Source organism: Larimichthys crocea, chromosome XXII (genome assembly GCF_000972845.2).
Source record: "Larimichthys crocea isolate SSNF chromosome XXII, L_crocea_2.0, whole genome shotgun sequence".
NCBI classification, from domain to species: Eukaryota; Metazoa; Chordata; class Actinopteri; family Sciaenidae; genus Larimichthys; species Larimichthys crocea.
In genome coordinates, this window is record NC_040032.1 from 17,302,802 (window position 1) to 17,327,464 (window position 24,663).

Consider the following 24,663-nt stretch of genomic DNA (forward strand, 5'->3'; position numbering starts at 1 on the left):
TACAACTTCTTCTTCTTCTCCGCACGTAAAGCTGACTGTTTTTGGCACGTCAGACGTATTGTTACGCTGCCCCCTAGCGGCGGAGGGAAACACAGCGTTATAAAGAGATTTTATGTAGATTTTTAAAACTAATATAAATTAATTACAAACCGTCTTTATAAGATGAATCAGACGTGTTGTGTAGTTTACAAACAGACTGAACTGTGACTTAAGCGTGGTGTGTGTTTGTGTGTCCACAAGAGGGCGCACTTACCCAGCGCCATTAGATAGATAGATAGATAGATAGATAGATAGATAGATAGATAGATAGATAGATAGATAGATAGATAGATAGACTTTATTTATCCTAAGATGGGAAATTACAGTGCAGCAGCATCATCACACACTGTGATGATAGACAACATACGAATAAGAATACAAACAAACTATACATAATAAAATATCAAAATAGCAATAGTAAATAAAATGTATTGCACAAAAGTATATACAGCAAATTGGCAGTGTTGACTTTAGCGCAAAGTTTTTTTTAGCTGTTATTATACAGTGTAAAGGCACCTTATCTCACCTGCTAAGTAAGCTTTATATTAATCTCCACCATTAGAGGCCTGCACTGAAGCTGAAACTTTTATTATTGAGTCAATATTCAACATGAAATACCATGAATATGTTTCCTTTATCTTTTCTGCTCAATTAATCAGTTATTTCTAAGTTGCATGTGTTCACCACGTTATATCAATGAATATGAATGATGTTACAGGATTTTTTTTAAGAAAAACCCTTGAATAAGGAGGACTGAATTCAAAGTATTAAAGTTTAAGTTGAATTTATTATTCAATACACAAAAAAGGGTTACAGTGAAAAGGCTCCCTGAGGAGCTTTATCAATAGGTACTATTTTTTTAAAAATGGGCTGTCTCGGACACCTCCCCACTGATACAGATAACATCATAACATTCCTTTTTTTGGTTTACTGCTCAGTAATGAGCACTATATTTTATATCCATATGGTACTCCCCTAGCCTGTCTTTCCTGTCCTTGTACTACTCATTTTTTATAATTGTCTCTCCCTGCCAGCCTCAGTAAATCAGAGGCCAACTAAGGGAAGTATGCAAGACATGCAAACGACAGGATACACACACTATCTATATGAGGTAAAACAAATGTAATATCTATCTTATTAACATTAAATGTACTTGATTTATTCTGTATATTCTGCTACACTAGTCCACAAACTGTGGTACAAGTACCACTGGTTGTACACAAGCTTCCCTTGAGTGGTATGCAGAGGAATCTCTCTATACGTTTTGAATAAAGGTCAAGTGTGCAAGGTTTATGGGGCTCTATTTTCTGCATTTTTACCTACAGATGCTGTCATCTTCCACGTTGAGCAGTCATGTGGCAGCCAAACTGACGAAACTGAACACAGGCTCTAGATTCTTCACATTTTCCACACATTTCATGGTCACCGTAGTTTTGTGGGTTGCAGCCACTACACAGCTGCCATAAAATCCTACACACTGGTCGTTTAAATAAACTCATTTAGAAACAATCAACAGAATACTTTAAAAAATTGAATTTAAATACTTAAACTGTGAGATTGCAGATTAAAATATGTTTTGCATTTCCTGTAATACTTTGTTTCAATATCACATTCACAATATAAATATCACAGAAAAGAGAGAGAAGTGTGTGAAACACAATCCTCTTATGAAAAATGGTGGCTCTTGGTGAGCAGGATATTTTCTGAGTTGGTAGACTGTGTATAAAGTTTGAGACACACTGTTCTACTATTAATAATGTCTGTGTAATACTTGCATGATATTGCAAAGGAATGCTGAAGTCCAATTTTGAGACATCACTGCCACATGCACAGTTGTATTGTAAGTTTATTTTGTACTTTATTTTTTTCAAGAGAACTGTCGTTATTTAATTAACGATAGATAGATCATAGTGCATTCTTATTCATGAGTGAGTTATCTATTATATGTCCATTATCTAAATAGCTGCCCTACAGAGAACTGTCACAGAATGAGAGAAGTCATTGTAGCTTGTGATGGCAGGCGGTCTGCTGTTTGACCACCAGGTCGTTCAGGTGATGTGAACTGTTGTCCATTAAGTGGAGTAGTTTATGGAGCATTCTTCTCTTAACAAACAACTCCAGGGGCTCCAGACCAGACTCAGACCCAGCAAAGAGCCAAAGTTTTCATCTGCAACATCCTGCTGCACACATCATCAAGAAGTCTGCTCTGTCCCTGTAGACAGACTCAGTGTTGCACCTCCAACCTGAGGTCCAGGTGTCCGCCTAAGTACCAACTACACCTCTTCACCACGGATTAAAATTGTGTACAAATATTGTTGAGGCGGGCAATAAAGTGTCCAGATTTATAGTTTATTAATACTGTGTTTTGCTGGCAGCCTTTTAATATCAAACCAACTGGCATAATTATCTTTGTAAACAAGAAGAAATCAGTTATGGGTAGCAGTAAGTAGGTGTGAAAAGTGGAAGTCTAACTCGTCTGACACTTTAAAATTAGTATCATGCTGTAATGTTTACAGGACACACTGTGGCACATGTTTGTTTGCTTCGAGCTAACTGGACAGCTGCTGTCCAGAATGCTAAAAGCCCTGTGGCAACATACAAGGTGACTTAGATCACTTGCTTCAGACAGACAAACGACTGAAAATAATAAAAATAAAACTGGATTGCGTAAGGTCATTGTGCCAGCAACTTCCCTAATATCCTCTTTAATAAACTGCATGTCTCCTACTAGAATCCACTATGATGAACTGTAACTGTGAACCGAAAGAGTATGGATGTGACTGACAAAGCTCGGCTCTGCTCTTTCTACCTGCATTCATTTGAATACTAAACCACGATTCATCACAATCATACTTGCATGTATTAATAATCACCTCTGATTTCCATATTTTATCAAGTGTCCTAGTTGTGAGGCTAATTCCACTCTTACGTAATTCTTATAAACATTACACGGGCTTAAATATTGATCATCCCTGCGAGATATGTGCAGTACATGCTGACATGTATGTGGTGTGTTTAAATGGGCATCTTTACAAGATCAAACAAGCTGGAAAGAAATATTATATATTTTAAAATGATCCCTACAGAATGTAACATAAACATGCCCACACATTTAAGAGTTTCCCTACATTAGGACTTTAACTGCTGCACTGATACTTATATTATTGATGTAAATATATATGATGATGCGTGATGAGCGTGTGAGTACAGTATGTGTGTTTAATGCATGCTTCATCTGGCTGTTCTAGGTCAATAAAGACACACCTGCGCCTCTCTCTTTCTCTCTCTCTCACTCATGTGCCATCCAGCTCTGAACTCTCTCCTCGCAGCTCCGGCCGGCTGATGCCAGCGCTTCAGCTGCTCCGTTTGCAACCCAAACGAGAGCCATCACACTCCACCGCCCGCCTCCCTCCCCTCCCTGCTCTCCTCAACAGCGCTCTTATACACCATATGTCCTTGGTAAGGGAAAGACCCCAAGTCCCCCTTCTAAAGATGCTGATCTAACAAAATCCTCTCTTGCTCTCTCCGTCTCCTCCGCTCAGTCTTGACTCTCTCTCCCTCACACACACACACACACACACACACACACATATATGCACACATGCAGAGGGATTTTGTGATTTATCTTGTTGTGTACGCATGCACACACACACAACACGATTGATCAATTACTAATGCACTGTAGAGGTTGTTGTGTGAGGGCTGTGATTGTGAATTTCCTCACCTCACTGCTGTTTGTTTAGCACGGGATTAGAGCATCTTCTAAAAGGCACGCACATCATTCTGCAACAAATAAAGTGTCATTTAGAATCATCATCCAAATTCAAAGAAGCGTAACTAAAGGAAAACGCAGCGTGGATGAAATGAACTTGCCACCTCGAGCTATGACTTCATCCTGGCGTGCTGGTTTCATGTCATGCCACTGCATCATTTACTTCTGCAAAACTTGACTCAGTCTAGAGACGGGAAAAACCTCGCTATGACTCACATCATAGGGGGATAAAACTACTTGTGATCCCTCCCTCGTCTCTTAGATGAACAAACACACACGTATACACTGTGCAAGTGTGCGAACATGTTAGTAACACACCACACATCTGCCTGAATCTGTGTGCAATGGAGGAAGGCCATCCCATTTTGCACACCACCTTAATATAAATCTAATGAATGCAGCTTTCAATGTCACAGCAAAGTACAATACGGTGCTCACCTCTCCTGAGAGAGAGGGGGAGAGAGAGGAGAGAGAGGGGGGTGTAATGGAGGAGGGAGGGAGAAATGGACAGAATGAGGAAGAGGAAAAAAAGACGAGGAGAGGAAATAGATAGAAAGGGCATGAGAGTTGGGTCAGGGTAAAGTAGGTGTGTTGTCATTCCCAATACGGTAAGATGGAGAAAGGGAGGAGGTGGATAGATGGGGGATGGGGTGGAGCAGAGCCACAATTCTCCTGTAATTGTCTTCCTGGAAGTACGGGCTGGACGGTGTGTGATAGGGAGTAAGGAATGAGAGGAGGAGATCATTTCAGGAGTAAAGGAAACACCGCCAAGCTTCCAGACCGGAACAAAGGATTGCGGTGAAGACAAGGCATGAGCCACGGTTAGATCACAAATCCCTCTCTTCTATGCAACATCAGGCAGGAACAGACACAGCAGTACGGTGGGAGGCATTCTTGCAAGCATAAGTGAAGCAGCAATCAGGGTAGCAATCCAAGCACATTTACCAGAGGACGGAGGGAGGGAGGGAGGGAAGGAAGGAGGGAGGAGAGAGAGCAGATCTATGGGAGGAGGAAGAGGAGGAGGGGTGTTGCATGCTCACGGAGTGTGACAGAGATAGAGCGGTTTCATGAGCGAGAAAGAGACACAGAGGCAGAGAGGGAGAGCACAAAGCAAGGGATGGGGAGCGAACACTGAGCTAGAGGAGGTAGTTGGCAGGACTGAGATCTGCACACAAACGTGAGCAAAGGAGGAAGGAAGAGGAGGAAGAAGAGAGTGGAGGTTGAGGGAGAGCAGGAGGAGAAGAGGGGTGGGTGCAAGATGATGGAGCCCAGAAATAGGCTTCACAGGACAGCTTTTCATCCCCGCTCTCTGCGGCAGACATGACTCTGGGCATTGGACTGTGCTGAAATTAGCCAGGGGGACAACACAGGACAGCAGGTCTGCAGCGCACTGCCTTGGTTCAGCCTCACTGGATGCAGCAAGGCAGCTGATTTATTACTGAGGGGCTGGGTGGCAGTGTGTTTGCGTGTGCAGCTTTGAGTGTGTTTGTGTGTGTGTGTGTGTATGCAGGTTTTTATGGGTCCTTGTAGCGCTCGGGGCTGTGGAAGCGACCATTCCTCCAGTCACAAAATGACATTCAGCAGGCAGGAGCTTTGTGTGCTGCTGTGGATCTGCAGTCCTCAGTAGGAAGTGGGAGAGTGGGATTCAGAGCTGTCTTCGAGCACAAGAGTGTGTGTTTACAGTGCTGTTCTCCGAGGTGAGCCAAGGAGGATCAGCTATATGCGGTGTGTGTGTTTAGGTTAGAATAGCAAGGGTGCAGCAAAAAGCAAAGATCCTACACAATGCAAGGACGAGCGCAGAGCAGCACTGATGGCAGGCAGTGCAGGTAAAGTACAAGGAGTGCCCTGGGGGTAGGGTGGAGGACGAAGGCAGGGGACGGAGAGAGGGAAGTGGAAAAGAGAGGGTGATCATGGCTGTCATGCAGTGAGCTATAGCATATGCTGTAGCGCAGAGCAGAGTGGTGCGGCAGGGGGAGGACAAGCATCACCGCACAGGGGGAGGAGGAGGAGGAGGAGGGGGGGGGGAAGACAGAGGGGGAGAGACTGAGGGACGAGAGAGAGAGTGGGGGTGGGGGGGGTGGTGGGAGGCAATCAGTTCAGCACCTCTCCTCCAGTAGGAGGAGGAGAAGCACAGCGGGACAGGCCCAGGAGAAGACTCTGCTCACACTCAGTCCAAGACGCATTGATGAGCGGCCAGGTCAACGTGTAGAGGTCAGAAAGGGGAGCTGGTGCGGGACGGGGGTTGAGTGTAAACCCCCGGCTGGCAAGCAGGTCCACAAGAGAGCAGGCCGGTCCTGAGAAGAAGAAGAAGAAGAAGAAGAAGAAGACGAAAGAGTCCACCGGAGGGGTCAGTCCCCCCCTCCCCAAAGTCCTGTTTCTTCTAACAGCTTTGCCACTTTTCCATCACCATGGGAGAATGGACCATTTTGGAGAGGCTGCTGGAGGCAGCTGTCCAGCAGCACTCTACCATGATCGGAAGGTAAGACACCGTTCGACTTTGTGATATTATTTTCCAGTTTTGTGTCTGTGGTTTTGAGCTGAGTGGATTTATGTATATGTGTATATCAGTTGATAGCATCACTACAGAAAACCCCCTCCACTTCTCAGGCTTGTCCCAGTGCTCTCCTCTGTTCTACAGTCCCCCACAGTCATCACTGTCTCCCCCGTCCCTTCCTCCTCCCTGCTCTCCTCATCCTTATCCTCCACACTCATCATTAGTTAAGGGATAAACTAATTACACATAATCAATAGCAGGCTTTACTGGGTTTATAGTTAATTCGGAGAGGTTCCTGTGTTGATACTACCTAATAGCCAAGCTATTGATAGATAACGCTTGATGCTGTTGGCCACAGACCAATAGGACAGAAGGAGGAGAGGGGAGTGGGAGTGAGAGGAGAGCAGAGGTGCAGAAGATGAAAGGATGGTGAGCAGGCAGGTGTGGAAGGTACAATAAAGGGGGAGTAAATGGCTCTGAACTCTGTGTGAACTTGAGAATATATATATAAATATATATAACACATAAGTTCATTCAGTTTGGTCTTATCGGCATCACAGTGAAAGTCTGATTCGATCATTTCTCATATTTTGCGTGAGAACAGTTCGTGGTGGAGGGTTGAACAGATGAGCTTTTCAGTTTGATTAGCAGTGGAGACATGCCATGGAGACATGCTGTAAAATCTGTGTAAGAAAACAAAACAAAACAAAAAACGTGCTCCACATCATCTCTGTGTGATTAAATTAAACTCAAAAGTGGAATTTTTCCACCCATTAAACACAATCCAAATCTCACGCTGTGTTGTTTATTTGGAAAAGTGAAAGCGTCAGAGTGGTTAAGCCTGTAAAAACCTCGGATGTATGGATTTGAAAATTAAGAATTCGACTGCACTGCCGTGCTTATTAACCCAGACCTCAGGTAGTCGGCGACAAGGGCATGGCCTAACCTTCTCTTTGCTCCAGTGGCTTTTTGTGAGTGTGTGTGGGTGTATGTGTCTCGCTCTGTGCATATGTTGAAGGAATGGAAATTGGAAAAGTGCCTATATCGACCACGCTGTGCAGGTTATATCCCTCAAAACCAGCCACATTGTTACCGCATCAGAGCGACAGAGATGATGTGAGCCGCATTGTACCAAATCTTTTGTTGATCGGGGATCTGAAACCATGTGCAATGAAGATTTTCCTTCCAGCCAAACACTACACCAAGTAATTTCAGTGAGTTCTTCCTCTGTGGTTGAAAGTGTCTTAATCAATGAAATCACCTGGTCTAGTCCTCAGATGGAATGAAAACCTGCATAATAGTAGAGCATGTTGACTTGATTTAAAGATGCATTAAGCAATATTTCTTGTACCCTTTAATTATATGACTCCCTCTTGTTCATGGGATTGGTAGTGTTGCCGATTTCACTGAGAATCAACACCTCGCGATGAAGCTCTACGCAACTTTCAGCCAATTTTTCAGCTCATTGTTTTGGTTTCCGGGGAGAGAGAGCGACAAAACCAAAACAATGTCGGCCCACGTATGACCGCGGGCAGACGCTCCCAACAAAACAATCTAATCTAACGAAATGGCAAAGAGCCGAAGTAACTGGTGAAGAAACCTTTAGCAAAAGCCAAAGAGAGACAGATATTTTTCTCATGAGCTGGAAGACCAAACAAGGGCTAAACGCCAGTGAATATTGGGATTACATTCAACAGGTGGCCAGAAAAAGGAGACGAAAGGGATGTCCGTGTTGCTCTGTTTCTGCTGGATTTGTAAGTAGGCAACTGTTTGCTAACATGTTAGCCATAACAACTTCATAAGCTAATTGCTAACTGTTGTGAACTTGTTCTGGAGTCTTTCTGCCCCCTAGTGGTCAAAAAATTACTTAATGCAGCTTTAAAATCCTGTCCTGGCAGCCGAATCAGTACCCTGTGAGTATTAGGGTACAAAGAATGCTGGAAATTAATCTTTGGATGATCCAATGACTGTAAGCCACCTACAGTTTTTCAGAGGCACAGAAGCAACTCTCAATTTGTCTGCTACCTCTTTCAAAAGTCATAATGAATACTATGATAATGAATGATGTAACGCCTTCCTCTTATATGCTTAATTTGAGCTATTTGTTGATCATGCACATCACTGGTTGAACATTTAAAAAGAAAAGAAAAAGAGGCTTCCCCGAATACTAAAAATACATTTAGTAAAAAAAAAAAAAGAGCAGTGGTTTCTCTGGTTCCATTTAGAAATAGTTCTCCATGCACCAGTTTTTGTTCTTTGTATGATAGAAAATACTAGATTAACTACCCACTGTGTCAAAAACGTCCAACATTTGAGAGTTAAATGATAATGTGAGTAGGTAAAGAAAGAAAATCCCTCATACAGTAAGTAGTTTGTGTGATACTACCCACAGGACATCAGCTATGTGTTACTGTGCTGAATACAGTGAAATGCTCTGTAAATGATCCCTATGTGTTTTGGCTTCCCTCAGACTGTGTTTGTACTACAAGGCTCTCTAGTTGACCCTAGGGCATTAGCTGTAACATTAGCTGCTTTCCAATGAAGTTCCCTTCTTCTACTCTGCTTGTCTATGCTATACGAGTCAAGAAACATTGTCTCTGGAATCACTTTGTACAGTATTTTGTGAGTACTTTAGGCTGTAGATCCCTGAATTTTCTTCTTTTCTTTTTTTTTACTCTTGCCAAGTCGATTTTAATGTTGTCCCTGTTAGCTAGCTTGAAAATTTATTGGAGAATTCGTATGCAGTTTGGTGTACAGAGAGACCTTGGGTTAGGGAGTGGCAGCTTATTATAAAGTGGTTGTCTGGATCTTGGCTCATTACCTGTAGGCATTTTTTTTATTTTTTAGACATTAGACATTCTTAGACAACTTAGCAATAACACAAAAACTACTAAAGATAAAGACTTGATTCCTAATCCTAAGCATGTGTCTGCATGGTCAGGAAATTAATAACAACTTAACATTTTAAATGATCAGATGATGTTTTTGGATGTACCAGCAAGTTGGAGAATTGTTCACCACTGGCACACTTTCGTGCTGTAAAGATGCCTCCTAGATTGTTAATGAGCAACTCCACACTAAACCGTGTATGGAGCCAAAATTGTTGCACTGACCTCTATGGGTTGAAAGGTTCAAGTCTGTTGCACCACTGACCACACCCAACAACACCGTTGGGTGTGGTCAGGTGTGGTCTGTTGCACTTGTGAACACAACCAACTGTGATATATATATATATCTATATAGCGTTGCACTGTTGTGCATTGTGAAGTCCTGCACTTCACAGGGTGTGGCCGGAGCATGCAGCAACTGCTAGATGGCATCACATGTAGGATGTTCAGCCTGTGTGTAGTTTCCTTGACAGAGTTTGCATGTGTGCGCTTGCAGTTCAAAGGATGCGGTTCCAAAGTACAGAACAGTGATGTCTCCCCATGGCTGAAAAGTCTCCCCTGCATCAAAACTTTGGAACATGGTTGCATGTCAGTCATCTGTTTGAGTGTCAACGTGAGGATGTAGCTCCACCATGAGACACTGTCAGATAGCATTGTCGGATGTCTAGACTGTCTAATCCAGCTACAATTAAGCTGTTTCTTAATTGTAGGTTTTAAGCTAACCTATGCCCTGGCATAGGATAGATAATTAGCCTAGCGTTAAAAATAGAAACGGACCAACTCTACACAGTGGCATAGGTTAGCTTAATTATGGTCTTTGAAAGAGACAGACAATTGAGAATTGCTTCTGTGCCTCTGACTAACCACAGGTGGCTTGCATATTATGACTCATTCGAAGATTAATGTTGTGTATTGTGATTTCCATATGTGCCTGTCTTCTAACTGGGCAATGTACAATGTGTGCATGGATAACCAATGACTGTAATCATGATTAGACAGTGAAAGAAATCATTGTCAAGGCTGCATTAACCCCATTCTCTCGCCCAAACCAAATTTACTGTATATTCACAGTTATAATGACCCTGGGGCTTTCAGCATTAGATAACTGACAGTTCAGTATGGCCTGTAAAGTGTCTCGGTGTATCTCACTCACTGTGTTAATTAAAGAAATTAATTAAGTTGCTGCTCTTGATAGGCAGAGGTAGCCTGAAAACAGGTGAAGACACAACCAGGGCCAAGGTTTTCAGACTTATTCGATCAAAATTTGCAGTGCAGTGTACCTATTGAAAATATTCCTACAAATATTTCTTTGCAGAGGCAGTGTGTTGAGTAACAGCATGTACAGATTATTACACTTTTATTATACTATATAATAATGACAATGAATCTTGTCACTAAAATTAATAAAAATGTGTTTATATGCCGATGATACACTGGTGTTCTTGTGTGAAATATATATATCATAAGCAGCCTTGATAATGTTTGAATGTCTCAAAGTCTTGTACACATGATGATAAATTTACACACACATTTACATATTTTTGTTTAAGTGTCAGACATTGATTTGCTGGTAGGTCTGATGTAGCTTTTTTATCGAATCATGTACAAAACGCCAAACTCTTGTTTTCTACAATTAAAAAATGTTACTTTAGTTCATTTACTTTTCCTTTTCTTCCTTTACTCATCCTTATCAAACCAGCATTTAAACACCTTGACAAAATACATTCTCATGTAAATAAGACATATTTAATCTAACGGGAAAAACAACTGCTTGTATACTTTGTCGAGCTGCCAAAAACAGACATTTGTCCACGTAACACTGCAAACAAGTGCATGTGGAGGGTGGTTGTCTAACATCTAGAGCCATCCCATCATGTGTATTTGCTGGACCAGACCAAGTTTTCACAAGTGAGGTGTCACTAGATAGATAGATAGCCAGTTTCATGCTATATATCCTTAACGTGACATTTAATAATAATAATTTTGTGATGCATAAGGTACCACGGTATATTAAAGATGACATACTGCCTTTTCTTAGTCACATATGGTGCTAAGGTGTTCTGCAGACCATCATCAAAATGTTGATACATTCTGTCGTGAAAGGATGAAGGTTTGAGTTATACACCTTGCAGGTAGGTAGGAAAGGAAAGGAGAAAGGAAATGTGTCTATGCACCTACACTGCAATGCTGTAGTGAGGTCAGTGCCAAAGACAAGTAGAGTGATAAAAAAGAGAGGCAGATAATGGAGGGCTAGAGCGATCTAAGGGAGATAGAATAATAAAGGTTGATGGAGGATGTGAGCTGTAAGAGAAGGAACAAAAAGAGTACAAAAAGGAGGTGGTGGTGGTGGTGGAGGAGGGGAGGCGGGGGAGATGGAGAAAGGAAGAGAAGTTTTTCCTCTGCAGAGGTTCAGAGCTGAGAATCTGTGTCAGAGACACAGATTCTTAAAACAGTCTGCACACACCAAACCACGTCCTCTGTATTGATGAGGATTTCTAAAAATACACAAGACCTTTGTGTCTTTTAAATTCCTGTTCGCCTGAATGTGATGCTCTTTATTTTAGCGCTTGTAAAGGTGAGGATGTCGTAATCACAATGAGTGCAAACACAGCAATGCAGGTTTGCAGGCTGAATAATAAGCACTTTAAATAAGAGGCAGAAGCTTTGTGTCGTTGAGACAAATAAACTGTATAGTATAGTTTATGCACTCTATAATAAACTTTTATACCTATTTACATTTGATTTGCTCTTTTAGTTAAACTGTCTATTATTTAACGTCTATCACTCCACACTTGAGCATCATAAATACTTCATAAAATCTTAATAAATGTTGTGCAGTTGAAAGTTGCAACGGATGTCAAGCAGTTCATTAAAATGTATACGCATTTTAACAGCCTTTTAATGTAATGGACAAGTGATTTATAAAATATCTTGTTGCTCTGTTACTCTGTTTATATGGCAAAATGGACGGTCTTGAAAGGTTGGATAAAACCAAAAATCTATGCACTTGTTTGTTGTCTCTAAAAGCAAAATACAGGCGACGCTCGGCTTCTTTGCTCTAAAGTTTTGGTGCACAGATTTGTGTTCTCTCTCTCACCACTTTGCCTAAATAGGTCAGGATATCCACAAGAAGGAGGTACCCTACTTTGAGAAGGGCACCCTACTTCTCCCAAAATAATTTGACATGTAGGAATGCTTTGCTTTAATCGAGGACATCATCCTGTCTCATAAAGGAACCAGGATATACATTTTATGTATCATTAATAATACGCTTCCTGGGTAGAATCTATACTGCCTGGGAAGATTGTGTTGCCAAGAAAAACAATGGAAGCGATATTTCAGCGTTTGACAGGATTAGTAATCCATCATCCTGCGGCAAGGAGTGTCTTTCAAATGAAACCATTTTTCTGCACATCTAGAGTTGTCATTAGTTTATTTGTGCAGCAATCCCTGGTGTTGAATGCTATTGATTATACTGTTTGACAGGGGGATTTTGCCAGTAAAGCTGAGCTCAGCTTTCATTCAGCGCAGGCTATTATTCATTCCAGCAACACATCGATGGTGTGTATATGAGCTTCACCGGGCGTGTAATGTTTCCGTATACATAGCCTAAATGTTCTTCATTGCAGTGATTTACACACACGTGTGTGAATTCCTTAATTAGATAGGACTGGATTTCAGAGCTCATTATGGCCGCTGAGCACATTTTTAAACACAAAAAACTCCAAAAATGTAGAAGTTAGAGTATTATGATGTTGCTGCAGTATGTGTGAGAGCATATTTGTGGCTCTGCTATGACCCTCTCTGCATATTTTGAAGATCTGTGGGTTCGTTGTAATAATCAATGTGGTCCGATGAACACCAATCCATGTATGAAGAATCAAATAATTAATACAGTCGTTAATTAAGATTAAGTAGTAGTTGATTTGAAAAATAAAGACAATTTAATGAAACATATGTGGAGCATGTTAATTTCTTTGCATCTTTATTGATGCGTTCTAAATAAAAATAAAGGTAATGTTCGTTAATGTTCAAAGTCTAGTTTTAATCATGAGTTATCCTCCTAATGTTACAGCATGACAACAACAAGCTATTACATTAAGTGCAGCAATTGCCTGAATGCATTCTATGAATATATGAAGTGAGATTTGTTTTCTTGCACATTTAATTTACATCGCTTATTAAAATGTACACTGTGTACACTCCACAGGAAGAGAAAAAAATCAGAGCAGGTGGCAGATTAAATTAAAGGTGTGATGGAGTTTAAAGTATCAAACTCAAATCAATGGTACAACACAGAAACCTGCAGACAGGAAGAAAGTTTCAGCAACAGCCAGTGTGCATCATATTGGCAGAAATATTAAGAAATTTAACAAACGCTACGTGGGAATCCACAGAGTTGTTGGCCTTTGTCCTATGTTTGAATAAAGCGGCACTTCAGTCAGTGCTGGATGTTATTACAGCTAACCTTACATTTACAGTATTGTTGGTCATGATGTCAAAATAATCTTTAAAGCTGCACAAATCAAGCAGAGAATTACCAGCCGACTCTGCAGTTCCCCTAAACTCAGCTCAGCTACTTTAGTGTCATTTAGCTCATTGTTTTGGCTTTAAAGCCCAAACCTTATTAAGCAGGTGGCTGTTCTGTCCTGTGACGGCCCAAGCACCAGACAGACAAAGTCAGTGGATTGCTAGTGCATATAGTTCAGCAGTTACAGCCCAATCCTGCTGGACACAGCTGCAATGCATTCTGGCAGTTCACGACCTTTTTAGATAATGGTTGTAACCCCGTTAAAAGCATCTCTGCTCCACGGAGAATATACAGCTGTTTTGTTTTTGACAGATGCCACAGCAAGCCGTCATTTAGCACAGAGTAGATCAAGCTGGCCAAAATTCAGACAAATGGCATAGAAAATCGGAAAACAAAACAAAACACCGTGTGCAAACTCCCAATCACAAAAACAGACAAAACAGACAAAAGGGAAACTATTTAACTATGTGGCCTACTGAATTCATAGTAGAAGCATATAAACTAAGGTAAAATGACCAAATTTAATAAAGTCTGGCAATGTCACAGAGTGCTGGATTTATATTGTATATTGTATTATATTGGACTCCAGATATTGTTGCTGAGTGTGTAAATAGGTAACAGTTTGCTGACACGTTCACCGCTGTTTTAAGGCGATAATGTGTCAATGAAGTGTTTACAGCCTGCCTATTAGTAGCTAAAAAAAAATCAATCAATATGGCTTCAAAGTTACAAAGTAACTACAGTATACTGCTGCACACACCAGTCACACTGTATAACCCTCATCCTGACCCTTTCAGACACTTAATGAATTGTTGAAGTAATGATTTTTTCTTTAGCAAAGAAGTTTTTTCTTATTCTCAGTAGAACTTGTTAATATAAACTTTATTTCAATTGTTCTTTTAGTGGCAAAGACGTTCAACCAGAGACTGAAAGTGACACAGGAGTTGTTTTTCTTTAATCATTGTTAACTGATACATCTAAAAGGCGCCAGACAGTGATGAGAAACAGATTTCAGAGTCAGAACAAAACCAACGTTTCAGGTTCACGTCAGGTCAGATTTCTTTCTACATCCTTAAATCCTCCATCTTTCACTCACTGTTCTTACACAAGCTGGCCAAATGGCGTAAAAGTCTAATGAGCCGAGTCAGTGGCCATTATGACTGAGGAGGTGAAGCCATGTCAGCCCCACGAGCTTCTCGTTAATTGCTATAGTTCATTAAGAAATGTGAAAAACTGCACAAGGAGACACTTTCTTTGATAATCAATATTTATCACTGCAGTTTTACGTCACATTCACTCCACATAATGTTAACTACAGCTCTTAAAAGCCTTAAAACCCAGCATATATAGTAAGTGGGGGTTAGCCATGTAATCACAGTTACTTCCTATAGGGTTTGTAGCACATCTGGCCAGCAGCAGCAGCAAAGTATTTAAATGACACATGAAAACGAGAGTGCAAATAGAAACTTAAGAGCTCTTTATACAGATTTGTACAACATAACAAACCTTTTCAGACATATTAATTCCCTCTGTCAGCTGTCAAAGGCTGTCTTCTAGCAGTGATGCTTTTTATGTGCAAAATAAAAGGGTTTTAATTTATTAATAGTTTTCTGTTTTCTGCTGAGTGCTTCATTGAACAGAGAAATGGGCTGAGGAACAAACATGCCTCCCCACAAATCAGTGTTGTAATAAAGACACACTTTTTATTCGGTCTTGCTCAGTCTCAGACAAAGCAGACTCAGGATTTTAATGCAATCATCAATACATTTTTGTTACTGTTAACTCGTCGTCCATCCTCGCCCCCTTTTACATGTACTCCAAGAAAGTGAATGTAGGAAACAGGAGAAGAAGCGGAGTATCCTAGAAAGAGTTTATCTGTAAAACAGCGTCCAAAAGAACTCGCAGAGAGTTTCACCCAAAGTTTTGGTCTTGCAATATTTGGTCTTGGTCTTGACTTTGTCACAACCCCTCAAAGTCTTGGTCCTGATACACTTTGGGCTGGGTCATTACTCAGTTTAATAACACAAATTCAATAACCTTCCAATGACATTCATCCTTACATCATTATAGGCTCCTCCACAAATCTATGCTCAGTTTAGCTAGCAGCCATTATGTGATGATAGCAACTCATCGTAATGTGAAGATCCAGAGTTAACTACAGATGTCAAACTGTATAGACAGGAAACATCGGGTTTTGTTGTGAGTCTGTCAGATTTAAAGCGTAGTCTCTTCATTAATTATAATATATAGGGAGATGAGATGTCCTCAGTAGACCAGAATGCAATGCGGCCACAAGAGGCGATTAGCTGCAGTTACTTTAAACAAATGCACCTGCATATACATTTTGTATAATCTTTTGTATTTTTAATTAAAACTTAAAACTTAAAACCTGTCATCGCTTCAAATACTAAACAGCCGCGATGTGATTTATGGTATATCCTGAATTCAAATATCGATGCAATCAGCTGATTATGCTGGTTAGGAACCTCAAAATGGGGGAAATATTTTGGCATAATGTTTGCCTCTCTTAGCTCAATTTTGAGATGAACGGATCATTTTTTCAAATGAAAGGGTAATTTAAGATGACATAAAGACAAATGGGGATGGAAGAAAGCTGCATCTGGTGCACGCTGCATCATCATCAACCACGCATGGTTGAACTGTGCAATGTCTTAATAGAGAGAGTTGTGTGTGGGATATCAAACACAGTTTTCCTCCTGCTTTGGGACGAATTACCTGCTTCCGATTTGTTTAAACAAAGAAAAAAAATGATATTTTAATCTCAAGTCATGATCATAACTCAAATCTTGTTCTCAGTGGAGGTATAATTACAGCAGTTACCTGTAGAGTCCCCCCAAATTAACTTTCTCAGTTTCCTCATGTACTCCTGGAAAACAGCTGGAAACCATTTCCTTCAACGAGAAAGTTAGATAATTATATTTCTGCACATGTTGGCTATCTATCTATCTATCTATCTATCTATCTATCTATCTATCTATCAAATATGGCTCATAACTACTTTAAAAGAAGGGCCCAAAGGGAATAAGGAGCTTATATTAATTTGTCGTCATACCGACTCTTCGTGGCCCCCTCGGGCAATCCTGCACGTCCGCCTGATACGTGGGCACGACAGTTTGAGAGAGGAACAGTGGATGAGGGGCGGGAGGATAGAAAATGTCTGCACTCTGATAATTAAGCTGCCTAATTTCTATGCCTGGTGAGGTCTTTATTCATTATGTGTTGCCATCAGCAATCAGTGGAACTTATTATTGAGAATATTTTTACTCCTCTACATATAATACTGCAACCAGGACTGTCTGTGTGCCCATATGTGCCCCTTTATGTGTACTCCTGACTCATATACAGTAAAGGGTCATTTATATTCACAATATGTTTGAGTGTGTGTGTGAGTGTAGAGTGTTTGTGTTTACCGATCCATCTGCTGTTGCGGTCGAGGCAATTGTTGTCCCTGGAGGCTGGTGGCAGCAGCTGCTGTATGAATGAACGTATGTGTGTGTTTGTGTGTTTGTGCGAAAGCCTCCGGGAAAGACAGATCCTGCCGACACACCAGCCGAAGAGCAGCCATACCCCACACACTCACACTCACACACACACACACACACACACACACACACACACACACACACAATCGTACAGGTCTATCAGCTGTCTACAGATCAGTTTGGTATGGTTTCACAGCAGTGAAGTATCTTCACTTCCTCCTCCAGCTCCTCCAGACGTCAGCATTAGCTTGTCTATGCACTTTATGAGAACAGCAGCTGCCAGTGATGCGGCACCAGAAAACTGGAGAAGAAGTCTCACATGTGAGCCCAGTCTGAATCTTATTAAATCTCTGGCACAGTGTTTGGGATTTAGAAAAAAGTCTCCAGAATTTTAATGATTAGTTTTTAGCTGAAGGAAGGTCCTCTGGGAAGTGGGCGGCTAAATGAGGTGACGGGCGGTGACTGATGGGAGATAATTTAAGGAACTTTTAGTTAAAGGCACTGTGATGTATTCCTTTTTTAATCGACTCAGCTGCATTTTTATATTCTGTCCTCAGACTTGAGTTCAAATCTTTTTCATCATTTATGCTTGTTATTGAATATTCTGCAGTTTCAGGCCTCAGCGCTGTCCTGTCCTGCCCCCCAATCTGCTCTAACGTACAGTATTGGCTCGTTACTCTGCAGGACTTAAAACACTGATGTTTGCAGATAGCCTTCGCCCACCGCATTCTGCTAATGCAGCAATCTGGCCCGTGCTGATTATCCTGTTATCCAGCAATACAGTACACACACACACATGCACACACACACACAGCACAGCACAACACTCAATACTTGCAATGTCTTGAATTTTTTTTTTTAACGACATAAAACTGCCAAACAAACAAGTATAGACTGAATGACTGAACCTCTGCAGTACAGTACTTAGAGAGAAGTTTTCTATATGAATAAAGCTGCACTGAGAAAACTGCCTGGAGGACCTAAAGGGTTTATCCTCTGATGTAAATGACTCATAAAAAGAAGGAACCTTGTAAATAAATGGCACGAAATGGAACAACATGTTTGTTCTTATTAGCAGCCTGGAGATGTCGACAATCCCCACTGTCAGCAAATTAGATTGGTGCAATTGGATTTACATATTTATAATTAACTCGGTACAGTGAGTGCCAGTTGTCCATGTGTTGAAGTAAAACATCACATTTTGGGCTTTGGGAAGCGTCCCTGATTCATCGTTTCTTTTGTCCTACGTGAAGCATCACAGTGAATCTTTTGAACTCACTAGGAGGAGACACGCCGGTTCAGACCCTCATTTCAAATACCACATTGTGTTTGTGCTCCATCTCCGATTGGATTTATTTATAGTAACTTTATTTATACATCATGCAGAGACAAACTGAGAAAAGCAGTTGACGTGGGGCTTTCACACAGTTTCTGTTTGGCAAGGACACAAAGTCCAAGGTGACCCTGTTGAAGGGATTCAACTGAATTAATGACATTTTCAGTGATTTAAAAGGCACACGTAGACTGTCATTGAAAAAGGCGCAAAAGGGAGTTGGAATAAAATCACATCGCACAAAAATAGACTTGATTATAGTTTGATCTATCGTGTTTTTCTATAATAATATTTACTTTATATCACTAAAGATTTGTTGGTTTCCATAGGTGCCTCCCTTAATTTTACTTGTATTTTGCATTTGTTTATACTTCAGATTTTTATCATATTGACAAAATGTGAGAGTCAGATTTATAGCTGAGTTTGTGATGAAAAAAATGACATGAAATGACATGAAATGTAGGACAAGGACGTTTTAAGGACGCTACACAAAGAGAAAAATTAACCTGGACTTCTAAAGGCTGCTGGCCGTTTCGAACATCACAAACTGGTCATTTTTATTCAGCATCTATTAATATTAAAATAAAAACCAACCAAGGGCTGAATTAGTGGATATTTTTACCATAAAAGACCTGTCCAGTCTACGCGCTTGTGTCACAGAGACCAGGCAGACTTAGTGACATTTAGTTAATGCTATTACCATTCATGTAATTATCGCTGGCATGAGGAGAAGCAGCCTTTGACTAGAAACAGAAAGTGAATGCAGACGTGCTGTTTCTATCCTTTTAAAATCAGCTTTCAGAGCCACACACTGACACTGAACATAAGCTGCTTTCATATTTATGTTATTTAAACAAATATTTGCATATAAATGAGCAGCAGCAGTGAGCGGTGTGTATTAAATGACTTCTTGCGGTGCAGAGAAACATCAATATCAGCCCTTTGGTCAAATCCACTGCTGTCAGTCAATGCAGAAACATCTGGTTCACCGCAAAGGACTGCATGTGTTTACCTAAATCACATACATGACGTGTGATTTAACTTCTGGAAGACACACACTGCACAAAGGTGCAGAGAAGCTTTATTGTGTGTTAACAGAATACTGAAAATCAGTGTAGCATATAAGCTCACAGCTGCTCCGAGCGCTGACGGACGGACATGTTTGCCATTTTGCACGAGTGACACACATGGATGACTCTCCCCCCGTCTTTGTGTCTGCGTCCTCGTGTCTTTGCGCTCACAGGTGGAGCGGGAATAGTCCTGCAGCAGTGCGATGCTCTATTTTAAGTCCCACGCTAACACATGTATACCTCTTACCTTCACCTGTCTTCCACTCTGCTTTCATGAGCTGTCTCCTTCACTCCCAGAGGAAACACACATTTAACCGTTCAGACGTTTCTCCCCATTTAGGATTGAGATTTTCATGCATACCTTCCTGTGTCTACCGTGCACTCATTTCTAGATTGCCACCTCTCGTGTCTTACAAGTTGCTGTTGTAAATCATCACGTAAGGCGGCTTATTAAATCATACACGTGTGGTCTCATCAGAACAAAGACCAACTTTTCATGTGCACAGAAAATGAACCACCACCTGACATAAAGGCTATTGTCACACTGCCATTTCCCTCAGTTGTTCTAATCCACCTGGGGCCAGCTCCCATCTATCTCTGTCCCTTTTGTGGCCTTGGGTGGCCTTTTTGTGCTTGGAAACAAGTGTGTTTTAAGTAATTGGCTCCTCCACGCTGGGAGCATGCACATCCACTGCATTGTGGAATAAATACTAGGGAGCCCCATGATGTGCAGGCTTTCCTCGCTCATTAGAAAGAGCTGACAGTGCAGCCCTAAAGCCCCAGTCCTCCTCCGCAGTGCCCATGCTGGATCGACACCAGAAGATAACAGTACAGCACACCAGTCTCTCAGAAGCCTTAAAAAACAGCCGCACTGCTCTCTAAATCCTCGCTCTCTCTAACTGCAGTAATGCACTAATGATTCTCAGTGGGAGGTCCCTTCAGTTTTTAGAAGATACTGCCACTATACATGGTTCAGTTCTTCATAATCAGCACTCTCACTATGACCCTTGCTCCTAAAGAGACACATCTCCTGCATATGGTTCCTTAAATCGATACATAGCAATCACTGACGTCCATGTAAGTCCTGGTCCGTTTTAGCTCTGCAGTGAAGATCACCTGTTTCAGTCTCTTAAGATTAGTGACCTCATGTGTGCATGTTATCTAGAGCGCAACTCCACCATCCTACAGTGATGTTTGTCACAGCAGCTGAGTGATAACACCTGAAAACACCACACACATACACAGGAACATATAGGAAGGGAAGGGAGTATTTGCCTGAAAACTGTTTTCTTTCAAGGGTACAAGGTGAACAAAGCAACATCCAGAACCACACCTTATAATTCATTTTTAAATATTCATGAACATAACTGGATATTTCCTGAATCTCTGTGCATTTGCTCCTCATTAACTGGCATCCTCTGTGTCCTCTTCACCCCCTCCTCCTCTTCCTGCCCTTTCCTTCTTCTTCTCCTTCTGTCTCTCTGCAGGATCCTGCTGACAGTGGTGGTGATCTTCCGTATCCTGATAGTAGGCATAGTGGGCGAGAAGGTGTACGAAGATGAGCAAATCATGTTCATCTGTAACACCATGCAGCCCGGCTGCAACCAGGCCTGTTACGACAAGGCCTTCCCCATCTCGCACATCCGCTACTGGGTCTTTCAGATCATCTTGGTGTGCACGCCGAGCTTGTGCTTCATCACGTATTCTGTTCACCAGTCTGCCAAAGCACGTGACCGAAGCTACTCTCTCCTGCATCCTTACATGGATCACCATGGTCATGGTCACCACGGTCGTGGGCATCACGACCATCACGCTCGCAAGCTCCACTCTCGCAACATCAACGGCATCCTGGTGCACCCTGACAGCAGTAAAGAGGATCACGACTGCCTGGAGGTCAAGGAGATCCCCAACGGACCGCGGGGTCTCCCTCAAACACACAAGAGTGCCAAAGTGCGACGGCAAGAAGGCATCTCGCGTTTCTACGTCATCCAGGTGGTGTTCCGCAACGCGCTGGAGATCGGCTTTTTGGCCGGGCAGTACTTCCTGTACGGCTTCAACGTGCCAGGGATGTTCGAGTGTGATCGCTACCCATGTGTGAAGGAAGTAGAGTGTTACGTGTCCCGTCCCACAGAAAAGACCGTGTTTCTGGTCTTTATGTTTGCAGTGAGCGGCATATGTGTGCTACTCAACCTGGCTGAGCTCAACCACCTTGGCTGGAGGAAGATAAAGACGGCCATGCAAGGGGTGCAGGCCCGAAGGAAGTCCATCTGTGAAGTGCGCAAGAAGGATGTTTCACACCTGTCCCAGGCCCCAAACCTGGGCAGGACCCAGTCTAGTGAGTCAGCCTACGTCTGACAGAGGCTTCTCTGCCTGGGGGCTCAAGGACCTCTTAAATTTTGGAGAAGAGCTATTCCCTGGCCCAGGACCCCCGATCATTAGGGCACAAGACTCACCACTGCATTATTATTCAGGAGCACAGACACAGACTCTGTGGTCATGATGAAACATCAAGTCACAACATCTTTGACACTTCAAGAGACAAAAATCACCTTCATAAAAAGGCAACTGTGTTGCTGTAACAAAGCTTACACCTAAAGCTTACATGATGGAGAGTTCTGCTCTGCCTAGGTGACACTAGGTGCCTTCAAAGAACCCAACAGATAAAACTGAGCAATTACTAATAATCTTAAAATACTGTAAAGATAGTCTGAGGTTTGAATTATCTGAAGTTCTTCATTATTTGCCTTTGCTGTAGATCAGAAATAATCCCCTTATTTTCCAGTTATGTGTGCATATGCAAGAGCTTAAGCTTGTGCATGCATACGCATGTGTGTGGGGGAAAAAAAGCCAATATCTGACATGAGTCAGAAAATTGAATGCTAAGCTAATTTGAGCTACTGGGAGAAAGATAATGTTATTTCTTATTGTCCGTAATATTCGAGTAAAGTCACTTGGTGGACGAACAAGCACCTTTTTGAACTATCAGCATAAACTGGAACACAGTACTCGATGTCAGTGTACCAGGCTTCTTTCTTATAACAAATGTCACCATTCTTCACTTTCTTTGTTGCATTAGGTGCCAATCAGCAACAGACTGATATTACCCGGGAGCTTTTTGTTCAAAATGAGACACACGGTGCATTGAAGAGTTTGATTTACTTTCCAACACTGTGTTACGCACCGCAATGCTCCCAATGCCTGCGAGGCACGCTGTTTACTCTCAGACGCCGCTAAAAAACAGTCAAGAAAAGTGTGCCGGTGTTTCCACTTTGTAATGTGTGATCACTGTCTTAGGGGGACGAGTGGAGTTATGTAAAGAATTTTTTTCAGATAAACAGGAAAAAGTACTGTAGTCACAAATATTTTAACGTGTAACCTCAAGCTTTTTTTCACAAGCAAGATTTGGTGCCATATTTCAAAGTTACTGTACATAGATGAGATGTAATAATATTACACTTAGCCTTTTCCCTGTGCGATATAGATGGGCTTCACTTGGATTGGATTGGGGGAACATGGGTTTGGGTGGTAATGAAGATTAATCATAGATTGCCAGCTTTAACAATATGTATTATTAATGTGCTCTTTGTTAAGCCTTCACCCTCTAATGGAGACTATATGTTCCAAAAAGTGTTTTCCCCCCTTGGACATTGAAAAAGGCATGTTACCGAAGCATTAATAGAATGGATAGATTATGACATGTAACTTTAAAAAGAGACTGTTTTATTTATTTGCATCCTGCTCCTGTGAAATGTAATACTTAGCATGCATGAAGATGAAAAATATAGAGATATGAACATAGAATCCCACTGTGGGAATATTGAAAGTGAATACCTGAAAGGCTCCAGAACTGCAGCAATAATAATAATAATAATAAAAATATATAGTATGTGAAAAAAAATATGTGAATAAATTATTATGCAAACGGTGATTCTGGCTGTGCTGTCTGTGATAAGAAGTGATAATTATTATGTACTGCTGCCACTTTACTTCTGTCAGTATGCTGTGAGGTAAGTGTAAACTAAAGAAACCTGACTGCGAATGATACGACACTCATACCTCAATGTGAAAATATTGTAGTACAAGTAAAAGTAAAAGCTCTGAATTCAAAAGTAAAAGTATTGTCAGCAATACATAAAGTATCAAAAGTAAAAGTACTCATTGTTTAGGAAATTTTCCTCTTTGAGTATTATATCATAATGTATCAAAGAATTAGATTTTTAATACTGATGCATTCATGTTTAAGTAGAATTTCACTGTTTTATCTATCTTGGTTTTGTCTTTGAACCAAGCAGCAAGCTGAAAACGAAGCCAATGAGGAAGTGCAGTTCCTCAAACAGCCACTTGAGGCTGGCTACAGAAGGAGTCAATCTCCATAAGATCCCATGTTAAAATGTCTAACTTCACAGCAGAAATAAACATGTTTACAGACCAGTACAAAAAACAGTTTTGGTCTTTATAGCTAATTTCCCTGTTCACGACAACTGTACTGAGTCGGGAGGCAGGAGAGGCAGGACTACAAACAAGGCAGCGGCCAGAGCCATCACTCTCTGAGCCTCAGAAACCTGTAGGATACATCATCCATTCTTTATACTGTCAATGGTTTTGACCCAAAATGCAGAGACAATGCAGTTTTAAGGAGGTTCAAATGAGAATAAACACAAAAATGAAAGTGATAGTGGCTGTAACCATCTTTATTCCTGCTGTGAAGTTGGACATTTTAACATAGGTACATAGAGATTGACTCGTTCTGTAGCCAGCCTCAAATGGACGTTCGAGGAACTGCAGTTTTTGGCACTTCCACATTGGCTTCACTTCACAGCTATGGAGGTTGCTGCTTGGCTGCAACACACAAGAGTTCATTCATCCATTGTATGTGACCGCTTATCCTCATCAGGGTCACAGTGGGGCTGGAGGCTATCCCAGCTGACTTTGGGCGAGAGGCGGGGTAAACCCTGGACATGTAGAGACAAACAACCATTCACACTCACATTCACACCTATGGCCAGTTTAGAGTCGCCAGTTAACCTGTTAAA

General features: G+C 41.4%; 1 protein-coding gene across 2 annotated transcripts; it reads left to right on the top strand.

Annotated features, from left to right (window-relative positions):
- The first annotated feature begins 4,797 nt into the window (after window positions 1-4,797).
- Window positions 4,798-23,551, top strand: LOC104919719 (gap junction delta-2 protein). 2 transcript variants are annotated; one of them, XM_019276456.2, is made up of 3 exons: window positions 4,798-6,290; window positions 8,003-8,059; window positions 21,118-23,551. In XM_019276456.2, exons 1-3 carry the CDS (start codon window positions 6,220-6,222, stop codon window positions 21,983-21,985), a joined length of 996 nt encoding a protein of 331 aa, XP_019132001.1. In that variant the 5' UTR covers window positions 4,798-6,219; the 3' UTR covers window positions 21,986-23,551. The 2 variants fall into 2 exon arrangements, with proteins under 2 accessions (XP_019132001.1, XP_010730090.1); XM_010731788.3 differs by lacking the exon at window positions 8,003-8,059.
- Window positions 23,552-24,663: the final 1,112 nt, after the last annotated feature.